The sequence below is a fragment of the Ricinus communis genome, chromosome 1 (assembly GCF_019578655.1).
Source record: "Ricinus communis isolate WT05 ecotype wild-type chromosome 1, ASM1957865v1, whole genome shotgun sequence".
Classification (NCBI taxonomy): Eukaryota; Viridiplantae; Streptophyta; class Magnoliopsida; order Malpighiales; family Euphorbiaceae; genus Ricinus; species Ricinus communis.
Window position 1 is genome coordinate 2,470,577 of NC_063256.1, and position 19,407 is coordinate 2,489,983.

At 34.2% G+C, this 19,407-nt stretch overlaps 4 protein-coding genes across 5 annotated transcripts; 3 read left to right on the forward strand and 1 right to left on the reverse strand.

The window, feature by feature from the left end:
* Positions 1-52: 52 nt before the first annotated feature.
* Positions 53-1,829, reverse strand: LOC8286702 (delta(8)-fatty-acid desaturase 2). Its single transcript, XM_002511890.3, has one exon. The coding sequence runs from the start codon at positions 1,534-1,536 to the stop codon at positions 193-195; it is 1,344 nt and encodes a 447-aa protein (XP_002511936.2). The 5' UTR covers positions 1,537-1,829; the 3' UTR covers positions 53-192.
* A 4,093-nt stretch (positions 1,830-5,922) lies between these two features.
* On the forward strand, positions 5,923-9,224 carry LOC8286703. Its single transcript, XM_002511891.3, has 3 exons — positions 5,923-6,096; positions 7,193-7,652; positions 8,647-9,224. The coding sequence occupies exons 1-3, from the start codon at positions 6,069-6,071 to the stop codon at positions 9,056-9,058; spliced, it is 900 nt and encodes a 299-aa protein (XP_002511937.2). The 5' UTR covers positions 5,923-6,068; the 3' UTR covers positions 9,059-9,224.
* An 887-nt stretch (positions 9,225-10,111) lies between these two features.
* On the forward strand, positions 10,112-15,227 carry LOC8286704 (protein ABIL1). 2 transcript variants are annotated; one of them, XM_015729100.3, is made up of 9 exons: positions 10,112-11,122; positions 11,313-11,395; positions 11,697-11,847; positions 11,922-12,021; positions 12,126-12,218; positions 12,326-12,410; positions 12,486-12,538; positions 12,644-12,753; positions 14,636-15,227. In XM_015729100.3, the coding sequence occupies exons 1-9, from the start codon at positions 11,030-11,032 to the stop codon at positions 14,792-14,794; spliced, it is 927 nt and encodes a 308-aa protein (XP_015584586.1). In that variant the 5' UTR covers positions 10,112-11,029; the 3' UTR covers positions 14,795-15,227. The 2 variants fall into 2 exon arrangements, with proteins under 2 accessions (XP_015584586.1, XP_002511938.1); XM_002511892.4 differs by having other exon boundaries at positions 10,121-11,122; positions 12,647-12,753.
* A 907-nt stretch (positions 15,228-16,134) lies between these two features.
* Positions 16,135-19,276, forward strand: LOC8286705 (UDP-D-xylose:L-fucose alpha-1,3-D-xylosyltransferase MGP4). The gene is made up of 4 exons (XM_002511893.4): positions 16,135-16,881; positions 17,302-17,463; positions 18,007-18,222; positions 18,557-19,276. Exons 1-4 carry the CDS (start codon positions 16,399-16,401, stop codon positions 18,764-18,766), a joined length of 1,071 nt encoding a protein of 356 aa, XP_002511939.1. The 5' UTR covers positions 16,135-16,398; the 3' UTR covers positions 18,767-19,276.
* Positions 19,277-19,407: the final 131 nt, after the last annotated feature.

Genomic DNA, 19,407 nt, shown 5'->3' on the forward strand with positions numbered 1-19,407 from the left:
ATATTGAGAACTGTATTGAACAATATCATATATATATGCTAATGGAAAAAAATTGGGTGAAATTTTTAAATTGTTTAATAAAGCTTAACAACCGAAATTAAAACAACCAGCGGAAAGGGAAAAAAATATTACATATGCAAGAAATTGTGACTATAAAAACAGAAAAGCCTTAAAAATGACATAGAACCTAGCTCATCCATGAGTATTAACAGCTTCCCACAGCAAGTTCTTCGGAACAGGGTTGGCCATGTCTCTAGCTTGCAAGGCAGCATTTCTAAGAGTCCTAATTGTCGATACATTGGCCTCCCAAAACGACAAACTCCTGTAAGGCAAATTGTGCTTCTTGCATAGATCCCTTACCAATGGTGAAACCCTTCTCAATTGACACCTTGGCAACCTTGGAAACAGATGATGCTCGAGCTGAAATTGCAAACCACCATAAACCCAATCCATCCAAGATGAGCATGAAATATCCAAAGTTCCACCAGCCTGCTTCTCAAACCAATCGTTCCCATTTGGAGGTCCTAAATAAACATCAGCTGAGAAATGATTCAAACAAAATTGGACGTGTTGTAATGAAGTAACAGCAAAGGAAGTTAGCACAAATATCACCCTCTCTGGCCAATCCGGTAAAGAAGAAACAAGAAGAGGAAACCAAATCCAGAAAACCAGAATCCCCATTATGTTAACTGCTCTGTCAGGGACTTTTCGCGTTGAAAACAATAACAGCAGTGTTTGCAGATACAAATTAACCCTTGCAACACACATCACAGGATAAAAAGTCCAGTGCTGGTAACTAACAAGAAACCTTGCTAACGGATCAAAATTAAGGTTTCTTCCATAGAAACATGATCTAATAGAATTGAAAAGACGCGTAGATACCGCAAAAACAGGTATGTGTTGAAGATCAGGATCAAAATCAAGACTATTACAGGCAATATGATGTGCATTATGGGTCCACTTCCACCAAGCAATACTTATCCCCGTTAGGCAATTTCCAGCTAAAAGCTGAGCAAGTTTATTAAACCCACGACTCCGCATTACCTGGTAATGACCCGAATCGTGACCAACATATGCACTTTGAATCCAAAGTACACCTAGTAAAACAGCAGCACCCATATGAGCCCAAAAACTCGAAAAGCATAAGACGCCATATAAAACAAAGCAAAATAAGAAACCAACTGATGCCAATGAATACATGGCTACATGTCCTTTCTGGTCAAACAAACCTAATTTGGCAAATTCTGAATATAACTTTCTGTAATCCTTCGACACCTCAGATACCTTGAAATCTTCAAGATAATACCCTGTAAAAAGCTTGTCAAGATGTGCCCAGGCAGTGCCGGGATGATACGCAATAAATGCATCGGTTACGTCCTGACCAGCCAGATTCAGGAGAGGGGTATCACCACCAGGATGTTCTTTCATCCATTCTGTTACATCGTAAACTTTACCCTGAATCGAGATCCACAAATCTCCAGAACTGCTGTGCTTTTTAAGCTCTTCAGAAGTTATGTACTTCTTCTCTAACCCCATTGGAACAAAATCGAAAGAAAGAGAGAGAGAGAGAGCAAAACTAGAAAAGGGACTTTTGGTATTGGTATTCGATATTTCGAATGAATGATGAAAGACCTTCACAAACCAAATCAAGAAATCTCCCAATGTTTTTCTTTTTTTCCTAAATTTGGTTAAAACTGGAGCGATTTTATGAAACAAAATCACCCCATCAACGGGATTTGAATTTGATTCGGTCTCTCCCACAATACCTCCCTCCCTCCCTTAATATTTGTTTTGTTTTTTCTTTTCTTTTTTTTCTCTCTCTGTTTGAGTTTTTTATGGTGCTGTGCTCTTGTTTTATATATATTAGGTATGTAATTAGAGGTTTAGATTTTGAGTTGTCTTTATCGATAATCGCGGTTAAACAATAGTTCTCTCTTTTTTAATTTTATGTTTATTTAAGATTGATAAATATGTGAGGTAAATCTGAAGTCATCAAATACAAATAGCAATGAACGGACAAGATTGACCGTACGTAGATATTTTGGGAAACGGTGACTGGATGACAGGTAATCCAGAGAGATTCTTATGCTGTGTTAGGTAAATGCCAGACAATTTCATTTCCTGGACAAGAAATTAATAAAATAAAAAAATATAATATAGTACTAAGTAAATATCTTGAAAATTTACAAGCTGCCTATCTATTCACCCAACTTGTTCTTGAGATTGACAACCAGCTTTCTAATATCCTTTTCAGTTTTTGCAAAACAAAGGATTAACACTAGAATATTTAATAAATTCTACGTCGATAATATAAATGATTAAAGTATTATATTTTTTCAACAACAATAATAAACCGACAGAATGAAAAAAGAGTAAATTTTTTCTCAAACTACCCTGACTACAGGCCCACGTGGTCGTACTGCGATTGTTTCTTCCTCTGAACGGTCAATAATAGCTTAACAGCTAAGTAATCAAAGAAATATAAGTTTATTTCAAAACTGTGTTCAGAGGATGTGATTTCTAATATATTTAAGTCATCAAATTGCAGTAATATGGGATTGTAAAAGAAATCTCAAAAGTCCTTTTTGTGGATTGAAATTTCAATCTTTGGCACCAATGAAGCATTAAAATTCAAGTATGCGACTGGTAGTAAAAGTAAAGTCTTTTTTCTGGAAAAGAAAATGTTTCATCGTATAGTCTGAAAACAGCGTACCAACAGCTGACAATACCGCCATAGCATATGCCAGGAATAAAAAAATGCGTTTCACAAATACTTGGCCCATACATAAAAAGAAAAAGGGACATATATAATTATTATTATTATTATACATCAATATTCATTTTGTTATTTGTCTTATTATCTCCCGCATCAACTTTGAGGTATCTCCATTAAACTCTCTGGATATCATTTATATTTTCTTTCCCGTTTCGGAAAACCAAAACAAACAAAAAATAAATCATGGCTTCCACGTAAAGTGTCATGGCCTTAGTGGGAGAAGAACAAATATTATAACTAACAGAGTGGCATAATAATGAAGAAGCCTTTGAAACTCGACCAAATCGGACTAATATAGGATTTTATATTTTAAAATATAGTTTATTAATAAAATTTTAAATTTGAATGAAATTACATGTAGCTGATTTATCGCTCTAAATTGACACCCGTTGACGCGTGGAACATTCCTTTGTGTTTGGGGTCATTGTGGTTGAAACATTCAAAAAAATTGAAGGGGTGCGGTATAACTATTCTTCTCCATATACCCTACCCACCCACCATTCCTATTTTAATTAAATAACTACGTCCATAGATATTATTTCATCTATAAATATCTTACATCTTTAATTGATTCAATTGTTTTTTGTTGGATGCAATTAAAGCACGTCGTCTTCCTAATACCACCTCCTCACCTTCAACGCTTTTATAAATATTCTCAAATTAATTAAAAATATTTCCGCTATTTTCATTTGTTCTGCAGTTGTGCTTTGATTGTATTATCAAAGAAAAATTATTAAAATTAACAAACTGTATTTTTTATATTTTAATGCACTAAAAATAAAAATTACTATAAATTTGATAAAAATATCATAAAATATATTAGATATTTTTATAATTTTTTTTAAAATAAATACAAATTACTCCATATATTTCATACTAGCCGCCACTTTTTTAAATAAATAAAATTTCAATTATTTGTCACTTTTATATATCCAATGCAATATTAATTTTTTTTTTAATTTATCATTTTGTTTGAATAGATGTATATTTTGCAATATATATATAAAAAAAAATTAGTCTAATTTAGTAATTCTTATAATTAAGTCTTTTAAATATTTTCTTAATCCAAATAAATTACTAAAAAGTGATAGTTAGTATGAGATTGATTAAAAATCATTAAGTGAATTCTAAAATATCATTAATTTTAAGATTTTTAATGTTTTTATGTGTCTATCGAATGATTATAAAATGTAATTAATTTATATAAAAATATCTTAGTATATAATTTTATATGAAATTATATATTATGTAAATTTAACTCAAATTTTATAAATTTACTCAAAAATATATATTTAATATATGTGTTCCTAATATAGTTTCCTTTTATTATTAAGTTGAGACAGTAGTTAATGTTTTTATATTCATAGAACTTAGTAGTTAAAAATCAATTGATACATTCTCATCTAACAAAACTTAAAGCATGATTAAGATTCTTAAGAAAGAAGAAGAAAACCTTCAGATGTAAGATACCTTTATGTGCATTTATTAAGGAAGAGAAACAAAACAAAAATGACCACACTTGGAAGTAACTATAAACTTTTCCGAAGGAATCGCATCCAATTCATGTTAGGCTTTCTTTGAATTTAGGAATTTTAAATTAATTTTTTATTAAATATTTGACTTTTATCTAAATTTATATTTTAATAAGTCAAGAAATCAAAACTTGTATATTTTAAAGAATTATTTACTCTTTTAAAATTTTAATTTCTTATTTATGAAACTGAAATTCTCGAAATTTACTATTAAAAATAAATAAATTACTCTCAAATAAATTTATTATATTTTAAATTTATTTTCAAATTTTAAATAAATTTCATTAACAATAACTTATTATTTTTATGTTTAATTCCACTGCTGAATTATTTATAAATTTTAAAATACTTCGATCCAAACAAGAACTTAAAGGAATAGCACATTTTAATTATTTGGAGGGCACACACTCATGTGACGTGAGGCTCTACTCTCCTCCAATATTCACTATCCATGTCTTGCTTGCACTTTTGCCAAGCTAACCATGTGTCTCACTTATTTGAAATCATAATGTCATCCACCTCTCAAGGCTTTTATTTTTTAGTTTTTTTTCCTGTTTTTCAGCTTTAGTTGTTTAGGGGCATTTTAAGTTCAATAAAAACAATTAACTTTTGGGTATTAATTAAATCTGAAAAAGAGAAAGTTATATACATTTGCCATAAGAAATTAAGTGAATTTTGACTTCAATCTTTAAGGGTTAGGTTTTTCTATATGATTCCTCTCATAATATTCTAAATATACATGAGACAATGATAGGGTTCTTGAGGGATCTCTACTCCCATTGGTTCATCTACTTCCTTCTTTCTCATTAGCTACTTTTTCTGATATAATAATATTCTCATTGGCTGTTGGTATTGTGGCGTTCAGAGACAAACATCTATTATATTCTTGTTGCTTCGTCCTTAAACTGGATTGTAGAACGATCCATCAAGTCTCTTAAATTAAATTCTCTTCAATAATCCTTTTCATAATTCTCACTGGCAATGACACGTGTAATGAAATAGATCAATTTAGTCTTTAATTTTTTCTAGCCGGGTATGCTCTAAAGACCAACCGTGGTCTCAAAGGAGAGATTAAATACCCTAATAGTCTTAGCTGTAGACGATGGATATCAGACAAACATAAAAGTTACTAAAAATAAAATTAAAAAAAAAGACTCGCTAGCCTGCCGGACGGAGACCTATTATCAGAAGTAGTTCTATTTCTAGTTATACAATTGTTTTATATGAACTTATGTTGAAAAAAATTGTTAAGCATGTAATGTTTAGGTTAATAATTTTTGCCATTAATTTGTAAATATTTTATATTTTAAGAGTTAATTTAGATAAATCTCTGTAAGCACTTGAAATTATAACAAGCATACTTTAATTTATTAATTTAAATAAATAAAACCTAATATTATGGATTTGTATATATAATTGATGTTTTCATGATTTCATCTCCTTTGTAAAGCTAAAAACTAATTATATGCAATTCAATTAGGAATATTGAGTACCCAAAACAGGAAAAGGGTCAGGCCCACAAAATAATAATCAAAGAAAACCAATAAAAGATTGAGCCCAGCTCATTTGCTCCTTTAGTCTTTTTATTTTTGAATTAAAATATATATTATTTTGCGGTAGTGAGGGTGTTGGGAGTGAGAGAAACGTGAAGCGGAGGAAAAAGATTAGGAAAATAAAGTGAATGCCGGAGAAATGACGGAAGAAATGGTAATAGTGAAATAATAATTATTGTGATGATATAGAGATACAAGCATTGGTGGATGAAGAAAGAACAACGACAAACCACAGGTAATCTTCAAGACCACCGCTCGACTCTAAATTAAATTCAAGCTTAGCAAACTTTTTATAGTTCAATTTTATTTCGAAGTTCCAGCCCAGTAGCTATTTTCGATAAAAAATAATTGGTCGCACACATTATATTCAGATTAACTGAGATTCACAGGTTCCGGCACAACCCTATTCATTTCACTAATGATCAGGCAGAGAAGATTAAGAACTACATAAAAAAAAAAAAGGACGAAGGAGAAGAAGCAAAGGGAAAAAAGATTATAATCTTGGAATTAATTTTTTCTTTTTCTTTCTTGGGATTGGTCGCAACTCGATAGCATACTCATATTTTCTTTCATTTATTCAAGGTGTTCACCAATTTTTCTTTGGCCGTAAGTGGTGGTGGTCGGTGGAATTGCCACCAGCACCACCGTTGTTGGGGAAGGAGAATAGAGGTTTTAGGGCTTCTTCTCGTACGAGGAAAATAAGTGGATATGGGCTTGGAAAGCTATTATTAACTTCATGTTGTTTTTGTTTCTATTTCCGGACTAGTTCAAGCGCCTTTCCCCAGTAAATGAAACTCATGCATGCAATGAACCCAACAACTCTTTCATTTTGGTTTTTTTTTTTTTTTTTTTTTTTTTCTTAATGTTTTGTAATTTTGCAATAACAGATAACACAACATGATTTAGAAACTTATTATTTCGGTATATTTTTTATAGGCAAAAGTACAAAAATGCCCTTGAAACTTATTAGAAAAATCCAATTAAGCTTTCATCTCTTCTTTTCTCATTTAAACCCATTAATTTTTTAATTGAGTAGAAAAAATAAAAATTTAATTCAGCTTTTCTAATAAAATGTAGGCATTTTCTACCTCTTGTTTTTTCTATACCATATAAAACTTATTGAAAGTATCTGCCACGTCGCAGTTACCCAAACCGAATATTCTGAAGTTCGGTGCACTTTTACGACCCGGCCGGGTCAGGACAACTTTACACCCGTTGTGACATGAACGGTGAACCAATCAGATATTTTTGGTTCTCTTCAAAATAAAACCTGATAATTCTAATTATCCAAAAACATAAGATCATTATCCAAACAGATTTTCTCTTTGCAGCTTCTAAAACGTTTCTCGCATTCAGCTCAAATCTCGCGCAAAAACAAAATGGCAGTCTCTCGTTTACCGTTCCTGTAATCCAATTTTACCGAATTCATAGAAAACTCCACTGTCCGATGGCGTTTCTCATTCATTCACCGGATATCTCCGCGATTCAAATTCTCTCTAACCCTAGTTTTAACTCCAAAGTTGTCAAGAACCTCACGGTCTTGAGAAATGATGAGAGGACTGGGTGGAGGGTTAGAGCTAGAGCTCGGGTTGATGTTAAAAGTTGCGATGTTAGGGTTTCAGAGTTGAGTCACAACATGATGTTATATGGTCAATTTTCGGCTCCGGTGCAGCAGAGTAAAGAGGAAGAGGAGAAACAAGATTACTATGTCAACATGGGATATGCGATTAGGACTGTGAGAGAGGAGTTTCCTGCTCTCTTTCATACAGAGCTCAGTTTTGATATCTACAGGTTTGAATTTTTCTTGTTTTGTTGCTCAGAGATTCTTAAATATGAACGCATAATCTTCATTTTTATATGTGTTTTTGGATCAAAATATTTAATTATTGAATTGAATGTGATCCTTCTGTTGTTCCGTTTGGGTTTCGTTACAAGCTACCATGATAGGGGTATAGAAAATTACTTGATGAGCAAATTATTATTATTATTATTTTTACTGTTAATTTGTTAAATAAGATACAGTAATATTACTGAGATGTTTCTTTAAAGTTCCGGATTGGTGAGCAAAATGCAAAAACTAAAGATGCCAATTTGATTTTGTTATTCTGAATTCCCTCATTTGTTTGGTGGAAGCAACACACTGGTGGTAGTCATATCAATAACGTCAGTATAACCTAATCGATTCGGCCGTAGCCGGTGGACTCTTTAAGGAAGGCAGAGTGTAGGCTTTATCATGCTGAAACTAATTAGCTTATGTTTTCAGGAATTGGTATAGTGCCTGTCATAGTGATCTCTTTGATGATTTTAAATGCTGAGGAAGTAATTTATTTCTGTGGTCTCATCAAATGACAAATGCACGCTGGGCTAGCAGAAGCTTGCAGTAAAAAGATTTTTTCACTACATTTTTTGTTCTCGCCATATGCATGTTGGTGCAAATTAGTTTTGATATCATGGATTAGAATGACATTGGGGACTGTGTTCCTTGAAAGTTCATATGCATGTCGGTCAAGTTACAAGCAGGCTTTTTTTTTTTTAGGTTTCTCAGTATTCTAGCAAATAATTGAAGTTGCAAGCTTTTCAGGAGAATTTTCATGGGTGTAACAATTCTCTGTGGTTTAGACGTGTTTGCTCAATGTATTGAGTTAGCATGCAATGGACACTCTAGCAGGCATATACATATGTTATGCAGTAGGAATGAAGTATCTGATTTCTGTCAAACAGATATGATTTATGGAGATGCTCTGGTTGAGTGAATTATATTATGATGGCTCTTTATATTTTGCAGGGATGACATTGTATTTAAAGATCCTCTGAATACCTTTGTTGGAATTGAGAACTATAAATCAGTCTTCTGGGCGCTGCGGTTCCATGGAAGGATATTTTTTAGGGCTTTGTGGGTTGAGATCATCAGCGTATGGCAGCCTGTGGAGAATGTCATAATGGTACGATGGACTGTGCATGGCATCCCTCGCATCCCATGGGAGAGTCGTGGTCGATTTGATGGCACATCTGAGTACAAACTGGATAGGCATGGAAAGATCTTTCAACACCGGGTTGACAATGTTGCATTCAATGCACCTCCAAAATTTCGGGTGTTGGCTGTGGAGGAATTAATCCAATCTATTGGTTGCCCCTCAACCCCTAAACCAACATGTTATGAAATCTCATCCCAATCTTCAAAGAGGAAACAGAATTAGTAAATTTCTTTTTCCAAATTTTGGTATGTGATGGAGTAAATTTAAAGCTTGAGCTTATTTGTTATTATTGCATTTGGCTCGGGTTTACATATAATATTGTATAAGATATGTATAAATTTTGTATATATGAATTAAAATCAAAAGAAGCTAGAGCTATTGTTGCATAGTTGGATGAACATCTTATCCCATTTTCTTTCTGCACATCCTATAATCTTAGTAGGATATCGGAGCAACAAAGAACTGCAATTTCTCGTCTTTTCTTTTCTTATTACATCCCACGAAAGTGTATTGACATCTCACACCAACTGAAACACTATCTCTTGGCTGTCGTTTCAGAGAGTTCCTTAATGTATATAACTGTGTAAAAATGATAGTTACCAACTAATGTGCTTTAGTGTCAGAATTTGGAGAACAATCTCTTTAGTTTCTCGTCATTGTTTGCTCGAAACTCTTCTCTTATATACAGTATTGGTAGGGAGGCCCACGGAATTAGTGTTAATTACAAAATGTCCCCTTAGTTTGACACTAATTCCGTGGGACTTAAGTGTCCAATGATATAGTAATATGGAGACTTAAATGTAAGTTGTTCTACAATTAATGGATTAAAGTATTATATATATTGTTGATGACTACTACTCAACCAACTAAGAATTTAGGAGATCCACTCAAGGTAGGTTCTTATTATGAAAAGAATTATAAGCGTTTTTCATGTTGGGAGAAAAGAATGCTAGACGACAAACAAGGAAAGGAAGCTAAGTTCATTTGAAGGTTTCTTCAATGACTTGATCATAAACTCGAGTTCACAACATATAATTGAAATATTACATACTAAAATATATGAGTTTCAAAATTGGTGACTTAATGGCTAAAGTGTTTGGCCATTAACAAAAATCTCAAGGAGTGAAGTTGCTAATTTTTTAGGAACTAGAATATTTCTACTTCAAACTCAATGGGCATTTTGTAATTCACCAATGAAATTAATATGTCTCCGGTTCCCTTTTTGTTTTTGGGTGCATTCAAATAAGCAATTCATTATGACAAACTGTACTAAACTATTTCATGTGGACGTTGATAGCTGTAATTGATGACATTGTAAGGACTAAGAAAAGTATGAAGGAAGCGTTATTACTGATTTACACCGCCAGCCAATTAGCACAAGCCAAACAAGATTGGGAAATGAGCAAACGATGGGCCCTTGATAATAATCAGACATGGTGTAGTTAGCTCTTAATTGCAGAAAGTACATCATTGCTCTATAATGAATGATATTGCTGCCGCTGCTGATTTTAACTTTTAAAATTTTGTGTGCTATTTTTTTTTTTTTAATTTTTCTTTTTTTACAGATGCTGATATGTCCCGTCATCTCTTCGAAGTTGAAGAGGTTAAAAAGTGGTGACGTGGATAAAATTGACCGTCCAGTTGATTATTCTGGCGGGCAGACGATGATGACGATGACAATATCGGTGTCATCAGTCAGGGCAACCTTGAAGAAAGAGAGAAATGGGTTAATATTGTTTTTTGAAGGGAAATGGCTTATTATTAGAAAAAAGGGAAAAAGTTAATACTAAAATTTCATGGAAAGGAAAACCAACTCGTCAGAGTGAAGCCTGTCAACTACCAAAAGCCACACATTAAACACTCCCAAAACATAAATGCGTTTCACTCAGAAGTCATTTTAAGTTGAGTTAACTTGCTTTTAACTCCAGATTACCAGATTTCCTACTCTCTGGAATCGCTTCTACTTCACTCTCTCTTTATTTCTTTCTCTACTTTCCACTTTCTTTTTCTTACAGCTCTCCCACCCTAACCTAACCCCTAATCTAACCTTTTTTTTTTATCATAATAAATGTGATTTTGCATTCAATGTCATCTTAGTCCGTGACCATTTTCCATTTAATTTTATTCTTCTAGGTTTGCTATAAACTTAATTCATTATTGCCTGAACTTGAAAATTAGAAATTGAGAGTGATTATGGAAATGGAGCAGTCCAAACCGGAGAATCCGCACATGACCTACGACGAGGTGTCCATGGAGCGCAGCAAAAGCTTCGTCAAAGCTTTGCAGGTATTTATATCTATACATTTCGTGACCAGATCTGCTACCAGTTTTTTTAGTTACTATTTAGAAATTTTTAATTTCGGTCGTCGGTTGACTTTAAATTTTAGGTTCTTTGTTTATTTTGGATTTGGATGATTGAAAGTGAGCTATTGAAGGGCCTTGTGAGTAGTAATTTATGGCTTCGTTGTAATTGCAGGAGCTAAAAAATTTGAGGCCTCAACTTTACTCTGCCGCGGAATACTGTGAGAAGTCTTATCTTCACAGTGAGCAGAAACAGATGTAAGTCCTCGCTTTACTTAAAATCACTTATTTATTTATTTTTAATGTACACATGAAAAGGTATCATAGAATTTGATGCATATATTTTGATTGTTTGAACTTTGAATTATTTAAAAACCACAAATGGAATGAATTAGAGGATTCTTTTAGCCAAAATAAAGCAGTTAGGATATGGTAGACAAGAAAATTACTGTGTCTACGCTTTGAGAGGCATGTGTATCTAACATAACTTGCATGAGCTGGTTTTAGACTAATTTGGACTACATGCATGCTCAAAACTTATCTTCTTGTTACGGAATAGGGTGCTAGACAACCTGAAAGATTATGCTGTACGAGCTCTTGTTAACGCAGTTGATCATCTTGGTACTGTGGCTTACAAGTTAACTGACCTTATTGAGCAACAAACATTAGATGTCTCAACTATGGAGTTAAAGGTTTCTTGTATAAATCAGGTAATTAATTTCTCCAAATGCATACCAGAATGCCTTTTCTGTGGACCTTAACTCATTAAATTTGTTAATATCAGCAACTTCTTACCTGCCAAACATATACACATAAGGAAGGTCTTAGGCAACAACAGTTGTTGGCATTTATCCCAAGACATCACAAACACTATATTTTACCAAGTAAGACTTGTTATTTTTAGCTTCTTGAAGAGTAACCAGTTCATCCGTAGACGAAAGTACTCTGTTCTCACTTCATCACTTTATTTCTTCCTTGTTTGTGCTAGATTCTGTCAATAAAAAGGTCCACTTTAGCCCACACATTCAGACAGATGCAAGGCAAATTCCATTTCAAGCTAGATCTCGTCTCCAGCCTTCAGGTATAGAGATCGCCACTGGGAACTTATAGTTTAGTGGTTTCTACATTCATCTCCACTTCTATTGGTGGGGGAGTGTCAAGTTACTGATCAAATTGTGTTTATGTCAGGTTCCCCAGCATCAAAAACACTTTCTTGGCACTTAGCCTCTGAGACAAAATCTACATTGAAAGGGACTTCACATGCCTTAACAAGGTTAGTCTATCAAAACTGTTGCCTGATGTGGCTTTCTTGAGATGTGAAAGTATCTGAGATAACCTTGCTGTGCAGTGCTGAAGACACAAAGCATTCTGGGAAATCTTCTGCTGTTTTTCAACTATTTGGTGTGTATAAAATGAAAAGTACTTTTGCAACTGTAAATTAGTCAGCCCATAAGATGCATCGGGAGTTAGAATTATAACATCCTATTTATTGGATCCTTATACTAGCAGATAAAGAAGATGGTACTCAGACAAGATCTTCTGGTGCTTTTACTCAGCTATCAAGTGGAGCTCCTGCATCTGGTGCAATCATGCAAACTTTTGGTGTCGCACGAAGGGTAATGTCAAAATCAACAAAAACACAAACATGCCCAACATTCTTCTGAGAACATGGTTGATGATAAGAAAAGGGAATAATATAGAACTAAAATACATAAACCATCATTTCAGCTTTTCTTTCGCTGTTTGTTTGTGCAAGATTTCTCATATGCTCTTTTGATTTTCTGTATATCGTTTGGGTCGAGTGATTTTATTCATATCATGTTTTGTTTCATTTATAACATGATCATGCTTATGAAACCATGTCTATAGGAATGCCTCAAGAGCTCATGCTCAGCTGTCAAGCTTGTTTAATTCTTTTCATTTCCCTTTTTCTTTTGTCCTATGGCTTTGGGGGGGCCTAATGCTTTGTTTCTAAGCGGGTGTATGAACTCCAGCTATGGAAAGCCGTCGTCTCAAATATAGGCTAACGAAACAATATTATGCCACATGATGTGAGATCTAGGTGCACCTGCTGCTTCATTCAGAAATCAAGGAAAGCTGTTCCCTTCTTTTAATATCACTGCAAAAGATTCCAGCCGTTAAGTTATATGTATCTGTAGGCATACTTACTGTCAATATTTGTCCTGGCTTTAGTATATATGTAAGGATAGCTCAGGGGCCATAACCTGGCCCAGGTGGCTTGTGGAGTAGCTGTATAATTTGTATACATACTTCTTAGTTTTGATCTGGAAATCACACTAAACTTCATTTGCCTTTCATAGATAGATTCTTGCTCAAATTTGTATCTGAAGTACCAACAGAAGACAATAACCCAACCCCTCACCCAAACATACTACGGTCTCCAAAGAGCAATGCTTCTCAAAATCTGAGAAGTGCTGAGTTGGAATCCATTTTAACTAAGGATTCTTGTGGTTTCAAAGGATCCAACTACAGCAAACCCAGGAATGGAGAGCTTACCCGCCCCATTTCCGCCCACTCTTTGGTCTTGTGAATGTTGGTTTCAAGAATGGGTGATTGACCTTCTCTGACCTTTACTGCCCAACCTGAGAGCAGACGATTAATGCATTCCAATTATTGAATAGGGTTCTGTGGTTTAAGTGAAAGTGTTGTGCAATGTAATGATTATATTTGTTTGGTTTAAAAATGTTTAAGAGCTTGGATCTCAAAATCTTGATATCATTGTTAGTCCCATGTGCTTTGAGAAAATATGTGTTGCAGATCACTTATTTATAATAGAGTATGATATCCAGATATTTGTTAATTCTGTGGAGAGTGGAAAATTTTACCTTCATATAAGTCAGAACATGAAACATATATACTGGTTGAGTTTCAGTTGACAAAGTAGCAGTCACTAGTGAACTTAGAGTCCTTTTGATTAAATAAGGAAGTTTTATGACTCCAGATCAAGCAACTTGAAGCCTACTCAGCTACGGATTGTGATTTGCCAGTTGACATATATTCATGTAACAAACAAAAGAAGATATGGCATTTATAGACCAAATCTTGTTTTGTGGTGGTGTAAATGGCATATAGTTTCTATTGGTAACTCAACTATGTACGAGAATAATGTGGATGAGTTTGTAACTGAAATAAGTCTTTGCACTTATGCTTGATTATATAATAGAGTTATCTTTAGCTAATTACTGGTTACTTATTTCTTCTGATTAATCACTTTAATTTGAGGATATGATAGTTACTTATTGATTGAGAATCGCTTATTGAGTTGTCTGATTTGATAATACAAATTCAATGGGAATTTTTTACCATGTGCTTTTGGAACAAATTTTGTTTTCAAAATCTGCATTTGATTTAACCTCATGTATATTATTCGTATATGATCATTTATACCCCATGGTTCTCTGATGTCCATGCATGTAATCTCATACCTAAAACTAGTTCTAGTAGAGATGAGAGCTCATGAAGTGTTGCGTCTTGTAGGAAGCATTGGATTCTTCTAAGCCATTGACAGCATTCAGATCATTTGACAACCCAAGGCGTGAGATAGTACGTGCTCCTGCTCGCAGTAAAAGCATGCTATCAGCTTTCTTTGTTAAACATAAAACACCACCGAAGCTGAAGGCTGGCCCTGTCTCATGAACTCTCAAGTCTCAATCCAGCAAGTTGCTTCTGGCCTTGTGGACCTCCCTGCTACGAACTCTCACCTGGCAGTAAATGTCTCCTATGCTTGTTGATAATGACCTCTTTTCTTGATCACTAATTTTCCTATGCTGAAAATATATATTATTCAACTCTAATCCTTACACTTGGATCTAATAATGAGCATATTGTGCATAAGAATCCAGTAACGAAATAATCATGATTTTCTTTGCCCCTTAGGTTATGTTCATAATGCTGATAATGATGGGTTGTTGGTGATAGTGCTGAATAACGATAATGTTTGTAGTTCATGGTACATTATTTCAGGTAGTTGAGAGCAATAGCACAATAATGTGTATCATTCATGAGATCAGATTACAATGGGATTTGCAAAATGCTCCATTAAGAGCTATTATAATGTCTTGTTCCTGTAGCATTTTATTATAATCTTTTGTCCGCAGTATGCTGTTAATGAATGGCTGTAAGTTTGATTATACTTGCTCTCACTATAGCAAGTGATTTGGATTCGTAATTTTGCATTGTTGCTTATGTAGCTGTTGATCCATCAAATTTAACTTTGTATACTTAGGCACTTTCAAGTTTTCTGAGAGGATTGTGCTTCCGTTCCATTTTCAAAAGGATGATTGCTTAATTTATATTATGCTAGAGTTTTCCCATTAATCTATTACAGCTTCAATATAGAAACAGGAAAGCATGAAGACGAGCTGACACTTTTATTTTATGTTCACATACTACTGTAGCTGGGTAACAACAGCCGTTAAAAGCTGATTGTTTTCACATATAAGAAGTACCAACCGCAATTTTAAGAAAAATGTTAATAAAACAAAAAATTGATCGTTTTCACATGCTGCATTAGTCATTTTTCAGGTGGTTTGGGAGCCTTTCTCATCAATCCTGGAAAATTTATTGGCCTCCTCTTTATTTCTTAACTCTGGACGAAGAAAAATAAACTTCAAATAACACTTGCATACAGCAGGAATGAGAAAAAAATTAAATTTAAATACTTAAATTTGTATATATAAATAAATTTAATATTTATTTATTTATTTTTTGGAATATGTTATTTTAATTTATATCAATTGTTTTTAATATAATATAACAATAATAACGATGATTATATTATAAAAAATAAAATTATTGACCTATTAATCAATTTAAATAATAAAATTTAGAAATTAGGAGTTCGATTAAGCGGACCCAACAGTTGAATTAATCGAATCGTGGTCGGCCTAGCTAGCGGGGAGCTTGCATGAACTTATATTCGGGTCGGATATGGCCCTGCTCCACGCGGATAGCCTCCAACAGATCTAAGTTCTAACCGACAACAAACCCGACACTCATTCACTCAAAAACAGCAAATAGCTAAACAGTACACACTCGGAAACAATTCGCTATCCTCTGCTTCTCGCTGGAACCCATTGCCACAATATTCACAGATCAGATCTCAGTCTATACTCTTTCGAACACATGAAACCATGCGCTTTAACGATCGAAGCACCCCTTTGAAAGCATCAATTCCTTCTTTCTTTCTTTCTCTTTTTTCCTATTCGGGTCTTCTCTAAGTAAATTTGTAGTAGTAAACAATGACATCATTTTTACACCAAAGACCTCTCCATAATTCACTATCAGATCCTTACCCATTATCGCCACGCAATTCCGCTAATTCTCAAAGACAAATTTCAATCTTTAGCCGCACTGGCCTCATAGTTTTATTCTCTCTTTTGCTAATTCTGGGCGTATTCGTGCCCTGGACTGAGTTACCCAACGGAATTTTCTCTGCAACTAAACAATCTTCAGTTGCTAAATGGCGTCAGTACACGTTACCCCAAGCGGCGTCGTTTGTGGCCCAGAATGGCACTGTCATTGTTTGTGCAGTTAGCCAGCCTTATTTGCCGTTTCTTAATAATTGGTTAATTAGTATTACAAGGCAAAAACACCAAGATAAAGTGCTTGTTATTGCTGAAGATTATGCAACACTTTATAAGGTTAATGAGAAGTGGCCAGGTCATGCTGTGCTTGTTCCTCCTGCTCCTGATTCCCAAACTGCTCATAAATTTGGTTCTCAGGTAGTTTTGCCTTTCTTATAAGTGGGTTTCATCTCTTTCTTTCTTTTTTTTTTTTCTTTTTTTTTTTTCTTTTATTTTTTTTTGTCTTTTGAAGTGAAAATTTATAGTTTTAAATCCAATCAGTGTGTTATTGTGTGTTTTCTTTGAGTCATATTTTAATTCATGTCACTTAGAGCATGATCTCATTTCTTCCAAAATAACTTTTTTCTTTTCTTTTACTAAGTCGAAAGTGTTAAATTCTAGCAACCATGATTGCATGATAGTTGGCTAAATCGAATTCACTTCACAGTTTCTAGACTTTCCAAACAATGTGTTACTGTTTCTTGCCAATCTTTTCTTATTGATTCGTTTGGCACTCTGGCAATCTGCTTGATATTGACTTGCTATTCTGAAAGGATCTTGGTTTTGTTCTTTGCATAGGGATTCTTCAATTTCACATCAAGACGACCTCGTCACCTGCTGCATCTTCTGGAGCTTGGGTATAATGTTATGTACAATGATGTTGATATGGTTTGGTTAGGCGATCCCTTCATTTATTTGGAGGGAAAGCACGATGTGTACTTCACTGATGACATGGCTGCTGTATGTATACTAGTATTTCTTCTAGTTTTGGTGCATTTCCTTGTGCATTACCTTTTACTCTTGATGACTAAAATAACACAGATTTATTTGTGTTCTATTTGCCAATTTGGAAGTTTCTAATATGCTCATATCAAGTTATATTGATATTGCCTGCCAAATAAATGTGATGTGTTGCTACCTTTTTTGTCTGAGTTGAGGGGCTGGGATTACAAGAACTCTAGCTTCTAATATCCTCTTTTTGAATGAGATACTACTTGCTAGCAATTGGTGTTGGAATGGAGCTCAATGTTTATATGATAATCTTTTGATCATGGCTGGCATTGCACTGCATTATTGTTGAAATTAGCTTAAGTTAACACCAATTTTGATGATAATGGTTTTAATCATGTTTTCCTTTTCACGTTACATTAGCTTTCCTAAAACATTTGCTATGGATCAAATTGGTGAGAAAAGTTTTCCTGGACTATGCATGCTTGCTTGTACATAGTATAGTATACTATCCTAGTTGTATGATTTTCGATGTCTTTATTCTTGGATGTCCAGGTGAAGCCTCTGGATCACTCCCATGATTTGCCACCTCCAGGGAAAAAGGGGCGTACTTATATTTGCAGCTGCATGATTTTCTTGCATCCTACTGTCGGAGCAAAACTAGTTATGAAGAAGTGGATTAAGGAACTACAAGCTCAACCATGGTCTAAAGCAAAGAAAGCAAATGATCAGCCTGCTTTTAACTGGGCGTTAAACAAAACTGCTGGACAGGTTTGTTCTGTATACAGTTTCATTTTTTCCTTTTTACTTAACTAGAGTCTGCAAAATTTCCAAAACTGCTGGACAGGTTTGTTCCGTATACAGTTTCATTGTTTCCTTTTTTACTTAACTAGAGTCTGCAAAATTTCTAGAATGGCCTCCAATCCTGATTACAGTATTTGAAAACCTCGTTGCCATAGGATGTTGCTGTTGTAGAAATAACTTGAGGTTTGCATAACATTGAAAAGGAGAAGGATTATATGCCTTAGCTTAAATTTGTTCTGCAGAGAGTAAATAGTTAATTGTGATTCTCCTTACTTTTGAATGTTCATGATATCATCTGTAGGTGGATCTCTACCTGCTGCCACAGGCAGCATTCCCAACAGGAGGATTATACTTCAAGAATCAAACATGGGTTGAAGAAACTAAGGGAAAACATGTTATCATTCACAATAACTACATCACTGGTTTTGAGAAAAAAATAAAGCGATTCCGTGATTTTGGCCTCTGGTTGGTGGATGATCATGCTCAAGAGTCTCCACTTGGCAAGTTATGAGTTAAAAACCTTATGAGCTATTTTAGAAGCCGGTCACAGCTCATCCTGCGGAGAATTGCATATGGGCTTTTTCTTTTTCCCACCCGTCAACTGCCAGTCATGGAAGCATGTTGAAGAGCATGGATCATTTCTTGAGATCTTTCCTTGTGATTCCTTCTAAGGCGGGGATATCTTTTTGGATGCATGTTCATGGAAGCGTTGATTAGCACAAGGTTGCATTATTTTGGAAATGGCTTGGTTTGAAATTCTTTTTCTCACCAATGGAATTAAGGGAACTGTCAGAAGAGTCCTATTCAGTTCATGTTGTTAAAAGGATTTAGATGTCAATGCCCTATGTTGACAAATTGTTGCCCTCAAGTTGCTGCACTAATCAAGCTTCCTATTTTTATTTTTATTTTCCTGAATCTAGTCTGTAGAATGATTAAAATCTATTGTCAAATGCAAATTCTCCCAGGCCAATGTATGGATGGTGAAGTCATACTAATAAAAATATATATATATATTTTTTTATATCATAGTTCGAAAATGATATCATCCTAAGATCCATCAGTAAAGTGGGAAATAATATTATTTGATAACGCGATAACTTCAGAAAGGAAAAGGCAAGAAAGCTAATGGAAATGGAGTTGAACCATTCAAAT